At 37.8% G+C, this 15,528-nt stretch overlaps 1 protein-coding gene across 1 annotated transcript in view; it reads right to left on the bottom strand.

The window, feature by feature from the left end:
- LOC139692898 (cadherin-AgCad1-like) overlaps positions 1 to 1,529 on the bottom strand; it is an 89,167-nt gene extending 87,638 nt beyond the window's left edge. The window contains exons 1-2 of the mRNA XM_071591215.1: positions 1,445 to 1,529; positions 927 to 1,177 (exon numbers count right to left, since the gene is read on the bottom strand). Coding sequence (XP_071447316.1) covers positions 927 to 1,177; positions 1,445 to 1,529 — 336 coding nt within the window. The remainder of the gene's footprint in view (positions 1 to 926; positions 1,178 to 1,444) is intronic.
- Positions 1,530 to 15,528: the final 13,999 nt, after the last annotated feature.

Genomic DNA, 15,528 nt, shown 5'->3' with positions numbered 1-15,528 from the left:
GTTATTTCTTGATCATTTCGACAGAATTCTGCTCCGTCTGCATCGGAAGATATAAAAGTAATCATTCTATATCTTCCGATGAAGACGGAGCAGAATTCCGTCGAAATGATCAAGAAATAACGTGTGAGTGATCTTTTTATGTGTTTCTATATTGTTTGTTGCTGTCCAATTTATTATTATAATATATATATAGAAATAAATAAATATATATATAAATAAATAAATATATATATATATAAATATATATATATATATATATATATAGATATATATATATACAGAGAAGAAAACAAACGAGGAAGTACTTGGTATGGTGGGCGAAGAGAGGGGTTTGTTGGGAGAAATCCTATGGAGGCAGGAAAAGTGGCTGAAGGGGGGACCGGCAGTGGGATGTTGAAGGCTGGAATTGAGGGGAGAATGTTAGGCAAACGAGGAAAGGGAAGGAACAGGAAAGGGATGTTGGACGGGATGAAGGGAGGACGAAAGTACTCAGAGCTGAAGAGGGACCTGATGTAGAGTAGGATGTTGTGTTTTGCTAGGGGCCACAAATTATTTAATTAGTAATTACGTCCATCCAAAAACCTACCTTAACCGGTAGATTACCTAATAATAATAATAGTAATAATATATATATATATGTATATATGTGTGTGTGTGTGTGTTTAAAATGGGCGAAGGATATATCAATGAGTAGGTATTTTTGGAGCTGTAATTTAGGACTTCTCAATTTGATTTCTTCTCATGCTTACCTCATGAAACATTCACGTGTTTACTTTGAAACAAAATAGAGCCTGAGTTCAAGGTTATTCATAGACATTTTTTTATCATAATTTCATTGCATTCAAGAGACAAGCTTTCCAGCTTACATTCCTTAAACCGTGTAATTGGCTAAAATTGAAATGATGAAGTGAAGGGAGCACACTTACTTCAATAGTGCAGATAGTGCTTTCAGATTTCAGAAACGGTGGATTGTCATCAATATTTGTCACATTCATTATCACCCGTGTTGTGTCAAAACCTTGCATAGTAACAGAAACCAGGAATACATTTGCTTTATTGGTTTCATAATCTTGCCTTGTTGTCACAGAGAGTATCCAATCATCTTTAACCTGGGCAAAACTTAGAATCGATTGGTCTATGCCAGTCGTAGTGATAGTGTAAGTTGGTTTATTGTCACCTAAAAATGCAATACAAAAATAATCAAAGTACATGCACAATTACAATGAAAATGTCGCTTAAGGAAAAAGCATTCAATAAAATTATAAGACACCTCCGAGATTCGAACCCAGTTCCTTGGGCAGGGAAGCCAGTACATTAGCCACCTCACCATCCTGTTCCATGACGAATTTTTTATTTTTTTCGACATGGCATAATGTCCGTCTGAACCGTTTGGGTACTGCTGTATGATTTCTCGAAGGGAAAAATATAACTAAGGACTGCTCACCGTGACCTGGTACCATTAGTACTGGAAAGGGGGTTGCCGCCTCTTCCAAGAAATCTATCAGAACCACATCATTTGTATGAGTCATCGTCACGTTGGCATCGCCAGTGCTTTTCACGGGCAAAATAGGTGTGGGCTCTATGAGTTTTATAAAGGATAAAGGAGAATTTTAGATGAGAGAGAGGACAGAGTTAATATGCATATAACAAATTTAATGTGATAACATTTTAACTGGCGCCAATTTTTCGGCCGTATTTGGCACCAGAAAAAAGAAAATTGAAATTCGCAACATGCTTAAAAACAAATTCCATTGCCAAGGCCAAAAAATGTATTCAATCAAAGTTATACAATCTGGATTCGCTTTGTCCTTACCGGCAGAGCATGTAGCAAAAAAAATCATTCAGAATTGATTTTTAATTTTTGGAGGGTAAGGTAAAATGTCTTTTGCCATAGCTTTGTGCCATGATTTTGGCCATTTTCTATGTCACATGCTTAACCGACAGAACATTATAAAAAATAAATAAATAAAGGATACGAAATTGGAAAAAAAGGACTAAACAATCAATAAAATAAATCCAAAGGCAATAAATACCCGAAGTAGTTATGAGAAAAACAAAAATTTGTTTTTCTCATAACTACTTCGGTTCACAAAAACTTGTTTTTCTCACAATGACAAATTTCCACTACATATCGCCTGAATCCTTTGAATATACCCGAGGTAGTCATTGAAAGTGAAACAAACCTTCAACTTCAAAATATTTTAATTTTCGAAACTTATAAATTTACAAAGAAATGGATATTATGCGAGATTGAAGAGTGAAAAATTTTTTTATTTCGAAAAATGCCTTTTTAACCGTGACCGTCAGTAAAATAATATATAATAATAAGTACTCAAGGTAAAAGTATCAAGCAATACGTGTATATATATAAATATAAATTTATGGATATGGTTGATAGGAATATTAATACAGGAAACAACAGCCAAGCGGCGAAAACAATCCTAAAGGATACAATGAAGAGAAATAAATATAGATTAAAGAATGAAAAGAAATAAACAAATATTTTGTAACTCCTAACAAAACACAAAATCCAGCAACCTACTCTACATCGTGTCCCTCTTCATCTCTGAGTACTGCCTTTCTCCCTTCATCCCGTCCAACATCCCCATCCTGTTCCCGCCCGCCCTTTCCTCGTTTGCCTAACATTCTCCCCTCTATTACAGCTTTCAGCATCCCACTGCCGATCAATACGCCCTCCTTCTTTTTTTCCTGCCTCCATAGGATTTCTCCCAACAAACCCCTCTCTTCGCCCACCATACCAAGTATTTCCTCATTTGTTTTCCTTTTGGTCCATTTCACCTTCTCCATTCTCCTCCGCACCCACATTTCAAAAGCCTCCAGTCTACGTCTATCCTCCTACTTCAGTGACCACGTTTCCTCGCCGTACATAGCTACGCTCCATATCAAAGTTTTAACGAGTCTTTTCTTAACATCTTTACTCAATGTTCCTGGCATCAACTCTTTCCTCCTTGTAAAAGCCACTTTACCTAGCGCAATTCTTCTCCTTACCCCCTACTACTTTGACCGTGTTGGTCCAAAACACTTCCGAGATACGTAAACTGTTCTACCTGCTCTAGTTTTTGCCCTCCTATTTTAATGTTCAGCTTGGCCTTTTTCTTTCTAGAGAATCGCATAACCTTTGTTTTATTGATATTGATTTTCATCCCATACCTGTCGCACTGAATTTCCAATTCACTCAGCAATGCTTGCAGCCCCTTGGCTGACTGACAAACTAAAGCTTGATAATCAGCAAACCTAACTGATTTTACGAATTCCCCGCCCACTTTCATTCCTACCTCCAGTTCTTCCCATGCCTCTTTAATCTTTTCCTCTGCATACAGGTTGAACAGCAACGGTGATAATGGGCAACCCTGCCTTACACCTCTTCCTAACACTGCCCATCCGGACTCCCCGTTCCCCACCCGCACCTGAGCAGTCTGAGACATGTACAAGTTGGAGATCAATGTTTTATTCTACCAGTACACCCCTATTTTCTGCAATACATTGATTAATTTTTCCCAATGAGCTCTATAAAACGAATTTTCGAAATGTACGCAGCAGACAAATACATCCTCATTGTATGCTATTGTCCTCTCTATTAGTGATATCGTTATTGAAATGGCACCACGCGTGCCTCTCCCCTCCCTAAACCCAAAATGATCATCCCCTAAGTAATCATTTGTCTTTCTCTTCATCCGTTTTTTGAACCACTATAGCCGCGTACAGAATCAAGCTAATTGCTCTGTAGTCCTCACTTGACTTAGCCTTTACCTTTTTTGGAACAAAATCTTACACATCTCATAAAGTCTTCCGTCCAAATATTCTTTACTATACAGTTCTTCTATATATACTCCTTCCATCTCCCTTGGATCTTTTCTGTTTCGACTATTATCTTACCCGACTTATATCTCACTTAACGCATATCTTCCCTTCTTACTTCCCATTAGTGATTTAACCTTGCTGTATAGCGCACCAATATCACCCGTCCTCTGCAAACTTTCAATATCTTCGCATCTGCCTCCACTCTTCTTTCGCGCTATATGTCACCCGCCGCCGTTCATTATTTAACTCTTTATACTTCCTACTTCCTAACTTTGTATTCACATTCTACCAATTCCTTCTCTCCTCTATCTTTCTACCCCGCTCCATTTCCCGAATCATGATTTTCTCTACAGCCTGCTGATACACCTTCCTAGTCAATCTAGTTAATGCTCCAATATTCCATTTCTTAACCCGCCGCCCCTGCCTAATTTTTTTTGAATCGGACGCTACACTTCATGAGCACTAAATTGTGATCGGAGTCCGCATCCGCTCCTGGGAAACTGTGAGAATTGACAACGCTATTTATAAACTGTGCTTGACCATCATAAAATATAAGTGATATCTTTCTTAGTCACATGGTATTAGCCATGTATACCTATGTATTTTGCTGTGTCTAAACCAAATGTTGGCGATTACTAAGCCCTGTCTCCTAGAGAATTCAATTTCTTTATTCCCGCGGTCATTCCTGGTACCTAAACCGTAGTCTCCCACCTCATCGTCATGTATTCCTTCACCTACTATCGCATTCCAGTTCCCCATTACTATCAAATGTTTCTCTCCAGGAACCTCCGGAATGAGATTTCTCTAACTGATCGTTTACCATATCGACTTTTCCCTCCCATGAAACATTGGTGACCTGAACGATGAAGAAGTTCGTTGGCTTTGCTTTTAATTCAACTAATAATATTGTATTCGTTGCTTGATCCATGCTAACTACGCTTTTACCTAAGTTATTATTCAGTAGTATTCCCACTTCTCGCTGGATCTCCTCCCATCCGCTGGATGTTACTCTATTAATATCACTCCAGCAATCTCCGTTATCATTCCAACTCACCTTGCACAGCCTAAAAACCTCTCTATGTTTCCTCCCTCCATCTCTTGCTTCGAATTTTCTAATTTTCCTGACCCTAATAGAATTCATACTTCCAGGTCACTATTTCGCACTAGTTCAGTCCTACTCCGTTCTTGCGCTATCTACTTCACTTTGCCAGGATTTTGTGAGAAAGTGTAGTTCTTGAAGGTTTGCTTCAGCTTAAATGAATTAACGAATGGGATTTTTGTATCCGGTGTCCGCCAGAAGCTGGAAGATATCTCGTGCAGCCAATATTTTCACAGTAGCAGCATTTCGGTCTCCAAAGAAGCAGTCACAAATGGGAGGATGTAATATGGTGTAGACAGCTCCAAAACTCCAAGCAGCATGATATCATCCGGCAATAATCATCAGCGCGTCACCTATGTGACGGCAGGATTTACTAACCATCGAGTCTTATGATTTGAAGAAATGCTCGAAGAAACGTTTGGCCCTGGTGCCAGTACATCCCCTTTGTCATCGCCGATTTGTCAGGTTCAGAGATTAAGGGGTTAGTGAGTGGAATTTTATTCGTGCCTAGTATTCTATTGATGGTTTGCGAGGATATACTGACCCTGAGACCAAATATTGCATTGCATAAATCCTCAGTTTGACCGAACCGATAGGGTGCGAACGTCTCCTGTCGCCCAGATGATGTATATCAATTTCCGGACAACCATGTATTGCTTGGTAAATTTTTTAAGTTGGCCAGAGGTACCCTTTTACAGGACATAATACCCTATTTACTCTGTTACAACTTTGTCGTGAAATTAAAATTATGAATACTTCCCAAAAATTCGGTTTATTTTATTTATTAATGGAATCAGAGCTATTTCTTCTTCAATAAAACCAATTTCAACATTTTTTTCCTTGGTTAAAATTTCTCCCGGTTATATCAATGGCAACGATGTCAGCAAATAGAGAATTCAAAATTAACAAGATTTCCTCTTTCAGGAACGGCGTTATCTATACACAACAAATTGACACCATTATTTCATTTAGAAAAGTGTAACGTTAAGAATGGCAATTTTTGGCAGTGACGGCCATGTTAAAATCAATACGTATAGGAAGGAAATTTGTTAAGAGTTTCCACGAGGGTATTCAGTGCTACATTATTTTTACCGGGACCGAAGCAACGCTGGTGTAAATTACTTAGCATTGTGTGACACGTTCCTGATAAACGTCATCTTGTTTATTTGGAATTCTATATTTGTTGTAATCGTTGCTATAGATATAAGTGGGATTAATTACATCCATGCGAAAAAAGCTTTTCTTAGTGTAAAAACAGATCTCATTCCAATAACGAAACAAAGAAACCAAATCTTTGGGAGTTAAATTTTACATTCCTAAATAGTTTGAACATGTTCGTATAGAAAATGCCATTTCTGAAACACGTCATATTGTGTATCTGGAACTCATATCATAGTTACTGAAACCATTGCTTTCCTTTAGGAACATTTTCGAATTTCAGAAACAAGAATTTTTCTTTAGTTTTGGAAGACAAACTCACAGGCTTAAGACACCCAGTGTAGGTAATGTGAAACGCGATGCATTCTAACTGAAAGGTCGAAGAATGTACCCAGGATATGAGCAATTAAGCCTGTCTAAAGGTATTTTCCCACAGTAAACTTTTCCTTGAATTTCCTCCTTAATTTCACATTCATTAGATCAATTTCAATTCATTAGATCTTTTTTTTCGCGTGGCTCTATACCACGCGAAAAAAAAAAGAATTTCATGAAATCGGCGCTGACAGACTGACGGTTTGAAAAATAAGACTTATGTGGTCATATCTATGGCAGGTAATGCTAATAAAAAAATTATTTACTGTAAATTTTCGCGAGGAATCATGAGGCAATAAGAGTGAAAAAATCATTCAGTCAACTGAAATACTTTTACAAATTGTTTTCTTCGTCTTTTTAAATGCTTATTAGTAACGATAAAAAATGGCATGTGCAAGCACAATGTCCCAAATTAATTCGCTTGAATATATCGTCGTATTTGTTTTCACAACAAATATGCTTGGTTTCATTGTTTTATTTATGGAATTAGAACTGTTTTTTCCATTAATAAAACCAATTTTTCACTTGCATGTTATTGCTTCCAGGTGTATATCCATGGTAAAGATGGCGTGTTTCAGGTACGGCATTTTCTATGCACGCTTTGATAATTTTAAATAAATGGACGGTTGGAAACTGTCTGCTTCTAATTTTCAATGAAAATATAAATTTTTACCACTTTAACGATGTCAAAGCATATTTCTCTCACTTATTTGGAGTGATCACAAAAAGTGAAGACTCATGAAAAAAAGGAGTCTCGCGACCTTGCAGGAAAATAGCCGGTAATGCGCGGAGAAAAAGCCGAAAGCCAATCAGCTGCGTCGGTTCGTCAATAATTTACAAATGCTCCTGTATCGCAGAACTTCAAGGAATATTTGTCAGCGTATTTTCACGTCGCCTCAGTAAGATTTCATAAATTATTCATTATTAATTCTACCGTGGTTTATCGGCTTAAGACAGTAAAAAAGCCACATCAGAAAACCATTTCCATTCGCCGTTCAATGCTCAGATATGCGGGTATTATTATATTTTTTCGCTCACCTGCCCCAACTCTTGCGATCAGCAGCGTTAAGAGAATCCAAGGCAGTCCTATTTGTTTTTCAGACATGGTGAGGCTCTCCTGTGAAGAGAAAGATATGTAAAAATTAAAAAGAGAACGTGGAACTTTAACTTAATGTGGCAGTACGGCATGTGCAGTATAATCTCTGCATGAGCATGTGAGTATAATCTCTGTTGACTCGTCATGGGTGCCAATTGAGACTAGGGTGGCCAAATGTTTTAACGAGGCAAATCGCCAAATAATAGCACCAGAGTAGAAAAAAAAACACCGAATGTTTCTAAGGTTTTAGAAAATTCATGATCGACCAGTTTCATACCTTAAAAATGTGGTTATTGTTTCATTGGCCGTACTTAATGTACATCGTGGTCCAGTGATTGAGAAACACAGGTCTAATAATGTGCTATAAGAATGTGAAAATAAAATTTTATTCAACAAAAAAGAATAAGAAAATTAATGAAACTTAGTATGAACAATAAAAATAAACGTAACTTATAGAAAATTATTTTCATTTAATTTATCTACTTGTTCCAATAGCCTTTGGAATAAAGTTCACCCGGTATTGTGTTATATTTAATAAAAGCCAAAGCAAGGCATGCAATGATTAAAAATGATTATAACCCCAAAAACACAGAACTAATAAATTTAATTTGTCAACAGTGATCCTTCAGTCATTACTCAAGCTGTTTAATGTGATTCCCCATAAAATTACTGAATAAAAATATAATTGAACTACCAGAATTACCAAGCTGAAATACGTGTTTGCAGTACGTCATTAAAGTAACGAGGATGAATTTAAATTAATTGGGATTATCTTGTCTTAGTACGTAGTATAGATTGAGATTATCTCTCCACAATTAGCGTACAGAGAGATTTTTGCTTAAATATCATATAAGGTATTCTAACAATATACTAAGGTAGGTATTAGCTGGGTTCTAGCAAACTATTATCTCCCACTCATCGCGAGGACTTCCAAGCTTTTGCCACATATTGTTTCCTTCTTTAGTTCCTAGCAACTTATATCAACCTTCATGCTATTTCAAAAGCCGTTTCTATCCCTTTCTAAATGCAGCTAACCTAATATCTAATCTATACCCCTTATCACCACCCAACTACCTTTCTCTACTTTCTCTGATTTCATTTCGCCTCTTTTTTTCGGATTTCGCCGATAAACGTTCTCTATTTGCACACCATAAATAAATCGCCACTGTTTATACTCCATCGTCTGTCTAACTCATAATATACATTCTCCTCCAATATGTCACCTAAAAAACTCACTATTATAGCCTTGTACTCTCCCATCCACCTCAAATCAGGTCCGAAAGACCTGGTTTGTGATCCATTCAGCGCTACACACCGCACTAGAATTATTATTAAACTTTTCTTTACATCTTTACTTGGCGTCTTAGTATTTTTCTTCTTGTACATTATTCTTCCTCTGGCAACATTTTCATACTAATGACCGAATTTTTATTCCCATTTTCCGTTAAAATACTGCCAAGATACATGAATCGCTTCACTCGCTCAACTTTCTTACTTTCTACTTTAATATGTGTGTCATTCTAATTTTTGGTACAAGTTTTATTTTTAAATTACTCAATGGTACGGTGAATATCTATGACCAAATTTCTTGCATCAAATCAGCAGAGTTCATCAAATTACATGAGGAAAATGAGGTAAATATAACAAGTAATTGCACCATCACTTACTCTTTAATTCGGAGAATATATATAGATGAAACTGAGACAGTTTTTAGCAGTTTATCATGTTTTCAGACAAATTCTAAAAACTAAGCAAATGCTCTCCACATGAACTTCGACCGTAAATGCTAAATTATCGGGGAGAAATATTATTAATGGTATTCAACCGGTTATGGTTGGCTTTCAATTGTCAATGTCTGCACTTTTGTACAGTAATACTCGCCTCTCCAAACGAAAAACACAACCTGAAATGATAAACTACAGTAAGTCCTCCTATAATTCCATATAATTCCTTCATCCTTTCATTCCTTCCAACATCTCTATCCAATCCCTGCCCTTTCCTCGTTTACCTAACATTCTCCCCTCTATTACTGTCTTCAACATCCTACTGCCAATCAATATGCCCTTCATCCATTTTTTCTGTCTTCTTATGATTTCCCCCACCAAACACCTCTCCTCCCTCACCATACCCAGCACCCTCGTTTATTAGCCATTCTTCTCCACACCCACATTTCAAAATCCTCCAATCTACATCTATCATTCTATTTCAATTACCGTTTTCCCGCGCCCTACATAACCACCCTCTGATCAAATTTTTACAGAGCCTTTCCATATCATCCTTACTCAACATCCCTTTCATCAATTACATCCTCCTTCAGAAAGCTCCTTGCCAAAAGCAATTCTTCTCCTTATGCCCCAGGAGTGATGAAGGACAGTGTACGTATATATATATAATATAAATTTCTTCGAAATGGAACGCTCTTTGGCGACGCACAAATATATATTTTACACAGATATAGATTTTTAAAACATAGAAACACAAAGACAGAACACTCACCTATGTAGTTTTGACGTTTCGACGAATCGACCGTCGTCATTAGAAGTCCTTCTGATGACGACGGTCGATATATATATATATATATATATATATATATATATATATTTATATACTATATATATACACACATATACAGGAAATAAAGGAAAATAAAGGAAATTAAATGGAAGTTAAGGAAAACAGACGATGAAGTTTAAATCATGAGAGTGGAAGAGAGAGTGCTGCTTGCAGAACTTAGAAGATTCAGCAGATACTGAGAGGCAAAGGGATACTGAAGAAGGTAATGGAGGGGAGAATTCAGGAAAAGCAGAGTAGAGAGAGGAAAATACTATGTATTTTGAATTAAATTAAGGGAGGTGGCTACGGAAAGAACTATTTGCAATATGTAGCATGGTGTTTAAGGGTATCTGCGACATATTAGTTAGGGATTAAGGTTGCTGCAGTGTGTAGTGCCATAGTCCATCAAACACCTACATAACCCTGCAGACTACTGCTAATAATGAAATAATAATATTAAAAAATGAACGGATCGCATAAATAACGAAAAAACCTACAAGGATTGGGAAAATGAATCTCTCTCTAAAAAGTACTGGTAATAGAAAGGCTTATCGGAAATGTTACGAAGAGTATTACCTTGAAAAAGGTTTTTTCCCGATGGGAATGTGAAAAAGAGGGGCTACAAATGAACATTTTGGATGCTTCAAACGATAATTCTAGCCTTAGAAATAAAAAAATGGCTAGACATGAAGAATCAGCCGATGAGAGATTTAGGTGGAGAACTGCGCGAAACTAATGTCATGGCCGAAGAACTTTGTTGATTCTCAGCCAAGAAACTCACATTAAAACTAACCACCAATACGCATTTTTGCTTAAACTCGGCACGGATAGTCGGTTTGGCCAATTTTCTTGCGAAAAATTAAATACCAGGAAATTTTCTCCTAGGTAAATGTGTGAATAATATAATAGAGTGTTTAATTTCTGCTATACGTATCAAAAGCTAAAATGAACTGTGTTGATCTCTACTTTGAGGTTTTAAGTAAAATACAGGAAGACGTCAGATGTCATTTTATCGGAATTACGTTATTAGCGACCTCCAATACAAGGAGTAAGCTCTTGAAGAAAATTTCAGTTTTTTTTAGCTTCTAATGCGTGAAGATTCGGTCCAGCCCTTGGTGACAATGAGACACTATCATTAGATTTAAGCAACGACCACAATCAGATCACACTTCATTCCAAGTAAACTTAGAAAAGTGCGCAGTGATGAACTAATGGGGGAAGACCAATTCCCTCCCGAACATCAAATGCATACCAAAATAGAAAATGTGGACTCGATTAAATACTTAGGCGTTACCCTCACTTAAGACCTCTCCTGGGTGAAACAAGTACGGAAAATATGTGGACAATCTAACAAAAAATTAGGAGTCATTAGAAGAGTGTTGGCGAAAAGAGATGCAAAGGTTAAGGATATACAGGTATACCTGTATATTACCTTTTGCTAGTTAGGTCACATTTGGAATATGCTGCTAGTAAATGGGGTCTTAATGAAGTTTGATTGATTGCCGAATTGGATCGCATGCAGCACAAAGGAGCTAGATTTTTAAAAGGTTGTTTTGACAAACTAAGTAGCGAATCAGAATTATTAGAGGAGCTAGATTTGAAATCACTCAATAAATTAGAAATTTAATCAGTGGCATAAATTGGAAGGATATCTCTTCAATGATGGTATTATAAATGTGTTATTAGCTCCATCGTGCCATGTATAAACAAAATTAGAGAGATCAAGTGTAGAAAGGATAGTTTACAAGATGTCATTTTTTTCCACGAACGATAAGGGATCGAAATGACGTTCTCCGACCGCGCTAGTGGGAAGAGACCACCGGTTATATTTTGGGTAAAAAGTAGTCTGGCGTTTTATCACCCCCTACCACACACCCCAACGGTGGCTTGCAGGTTACTATGCACTAGATAAATAATGAACAAATTCCGCGCTTGCAAATTCTATGATCACTTGGAAATTTGAATCAGAACGAAGACAAACACTTCTGTCGTGACCACTTCATGATCGAACAATAATCCGTTTTGAAGGAAACACACATATCAACTCGACACACAAATATAACGAAAGCACGACCACTCACCAAGCGGAGAAATATATCCTCTATCAAAAGCTCCACACAGAGGGAAGTTGGGGGATTATTGTCTCAAATCGCGTCAGGGAGCAAACTAACACTATTGGAAATGAGAGCACTCTTGTATTTGGAGCAATCTGCGCGGAGGGAAACTTGCCTTTGGGAAAGAAAGTGGTCGATGATAGCGGAAATTGGATAAGATAGAGCGAGTAGCATCACTGATATTATTAAAAGCATTTAAGACGCTTTATCTCCCGCGCCGTTTCTTCTTCTCGCTTCTCTGATTAGGTGGCTGAGGCGAAGATCGCACTTCAACCGACCATCCTCGTCCGGTATTTAGTTGCAGATATCCCACTGTGATTGGCTCACGGAAAAGCAGCTGCCGCGGAGATAGAAGAGGTGGAATGAAAGGACATAATGACTTTTTAAATGTTTTCCTCACCCTCTATCTGGCAGGAGGTTTTAAGAGTCAATTAGATGATGAAAACTAAAGACCGATCATTAATTACTCTGATTCCTTCGAATATATGATACGACGGTGTGAGCCGCAAATGTAGAGGAATTGATATTTGCGCGGTATATTAATCGCTGGATAGGCACTTAAAACACTGAAATTGTGACTAGAATGCTTCGAGTTGCACTTTGAGAGTATTTTATTGTGAAAAATGGTGTTATACTCATATCGTGACTTTTTATACTATAAATGGTCATATTTTTTGGAGTTATGACCATATATTACCTTATGTATGATAAAAGGATTCGCTACAAGTAAGTTTCTCTAGTCAAATCTGGACTCGGCACAGAATATGCACCAATAAAGACCGGCGTAGGACAAGGTTATGAACTCTCTCTCTCTCATAATTTTCAACAAACAAATTGAAAACAAAAAAACAAACGATGGAGTCCAAGTTAAAGTAGGGGAAGAGAGATGGCTATCGTAAAAATTATGAGAATCGGAGGAAAAAAGATGCATGTAGTAATGAAAAGGCAATGGAATTCCGATGACTGGGATTGAGTTAAGAACTTTGGGTAAGCGAAGTAGTGGGAGGGAAAGGACAGGCATTTAAAGGACGATATGAAAATAAGTGGAGTTAAGAGGAGGATTTATTTAGACTTCAGGTGTCCAATAAGGTGTGGTTGGAAATGTAGCAACGCTCCGCACCTTGGTTCATCAAAAACCGACATTGATTGGTAATGTTAATAACGTAGAAAAATCAATAAATCAAACCAAATGAATTGCTTTAAGGGTATGTACCCACGAAGGAAATAATCTTTGGATTTCCTTTTGCCAACGACTGCTGTCATAGCTGAGAGAGGGGGATCTGACCAAGAGGATGCATAATAAATGAAAAAGAAACACTTTGTTTCAATCCACCACTTTATTACAGGTACGACTAGTTTCTAACTTTGTGGAAGTTCATTTTAATAAATGAAAAAGAAACACTTTGTTTCAATCCACCACTTTATTACAGGTACGTCTAGTTTCGACTAAAAACGGTGTCCTCACTCAACGACAGCCCGCAGGCGACTGAGGTTGGTGTTGGTCTGTTGATAAGAGCCCCCTCCGCCTTACCCTGCCAGGCAGACCCCCCTCCACCGCTCCGTTCGCGCCAGAGAAAATCAGTCCTACCACTTTTGGGTGCGACCCTGTATAGTCTTCGGGAATTCAATAGTTTTATGAATAGTTACTGCTTCAAGGAAAATTGCAGTAAATAAATAGTAGGAAATAAATAATCTACCTCTCATCCTGGCTCTTGAATATCCATAATGAGCCATTTCTCTTGCGCTCGCTTTGAAATCACACACGGCATGTACATTTCCCTTGAAGACGATACTCAATGCGTACCACCACCTTCAAGTGAACATGCATCCTCTTTAGTTCAATAGTTTCAGCCTCAACTTTGTGGAAGTTCATTTTAATAAATGAAAAAGAAACACTTTGTTTCAATCCACCACTTTATTACAGGTACGTCTAGTTTCGACGCTACGGCGTCATCCTCAGGTACAAAGTTTAAAGTCACAATCATTGTATATATACCCTCTTCTGGAAAGGGTGGGGGAGTTGTGGGAAGAGGGGGCGGGGAGGGGAGTACGGGGGTAGGTACGAAAGAATGTGGGAGAGGGTAGGAAACACCAGGAAAAGCGTTAGTGAGTGGGGGGGATTGGAAGGTGGGTTAAGAGAGGGGAAAAATTTCATTGGTCGGTATAATTTGAGTCAATGGCTAATGGGGATAAAGGTACGGGTTAGGAGTCAATAGGAGTTAGGGGGAAGGGGTTAGAGGTTCTGTTTTTCTGTTATTGCTAGGGAGGCTTCCAGGAGAGGTGATACGTTTTCAAACAGAATGTCATTGAGTAAAGGATGTTTCTTCATTGTTCTCCGGATCTCCAACTCTTCCTTCTTGTCCATCCTCCTCCCTTTTTCTTCACGATGTAGAATTTTGGGGATGAAATCACTGGTGTGATTTTCCTCCCACAGGTGTTTGGTGTTTGGGATTGGGCTAGGTTACACTTCTTGTAGCACCTCTTGTGTTCCTCCGCTCTTGTCCGCACCGCTCGACCACTCTGTCCGATGTACCTCGCACTGCAATCCCCGCAAACCATTTCATATATCCCACTATTTTCCAGTGGCTCAACTTTATCTTTAGTTTTATTTATGAACATTTTTAGATTTTGTTTGTTATAGAAAGCAATTCTGAATTTGTCTTTCGGGAACAATTTACTAATTTTTTCGGACGGGACACCATAATAGGGCAATTTTACCCACTTAAGTTTTCCCTTAATAGTTATCCCTGAATTGTAAAGTAGCCGTTGGGCTCTTATGGAGCGTTTCTTGCCGAGCATTTTGTCCACCATTTTTTCACTGTAGCCATTTGTAGTTGCTATAGATTTGATTGTCACCAATTCCTCGTTAAATTTTCCTATCGAGAGGGGAATATTAAGTAGTCTATTCAGTAGGAAGTGAAATGTGGATAACTTTTGGGATATATGATGGCGGGAGTCAGCAGGAATTACATGGTCTGTAGTGGTGGTTTTGCGATATAATTGAAACTCGAATCCTTTTTCCCTTTTAGTAACTGTAACGTCAAGAAAACTTAGTTTTCCTTCATTTTCTTTTTCACACGTAAACTTGATATTATTACACTGAGAATTTAAAACCGACAAAAAACTGTGCAGTTGTCTTACAGTGCCAGTCCATATTGCAAAGATGTCATCCACGTAGCGGACCCAGAAGTAAATGTTTTTTGTGTTAACTGAACTATTCATAAACAATTTATGTTCGAACTCGTCCATGAAAAGGTCGGCTAGGAGCGGTGACAAAGGTGACCCCATGGCTAAACCTTCTGTTTGTCTAAAAT

The sequence above is a fragment of the Hetaerina americana genome, unplaced genomic scaffold (genome assembly GCF_022747635.1).
Source record: "Hetaerina americana unplaced genomic scaffold, ioHetAmer1.1.p SCAF_44, whole genome shotgun sequence".
NCBI lineage: Eukaryota > Metazoa > Arthropoda > Insecta > Odonata > Calopterygidae > Hetaerina > Hetaerina americana.
Note: the sequence above shows the minus strand (reverse complement) of the source record. Positions and strands in the feature narration are given on the sequence as shown.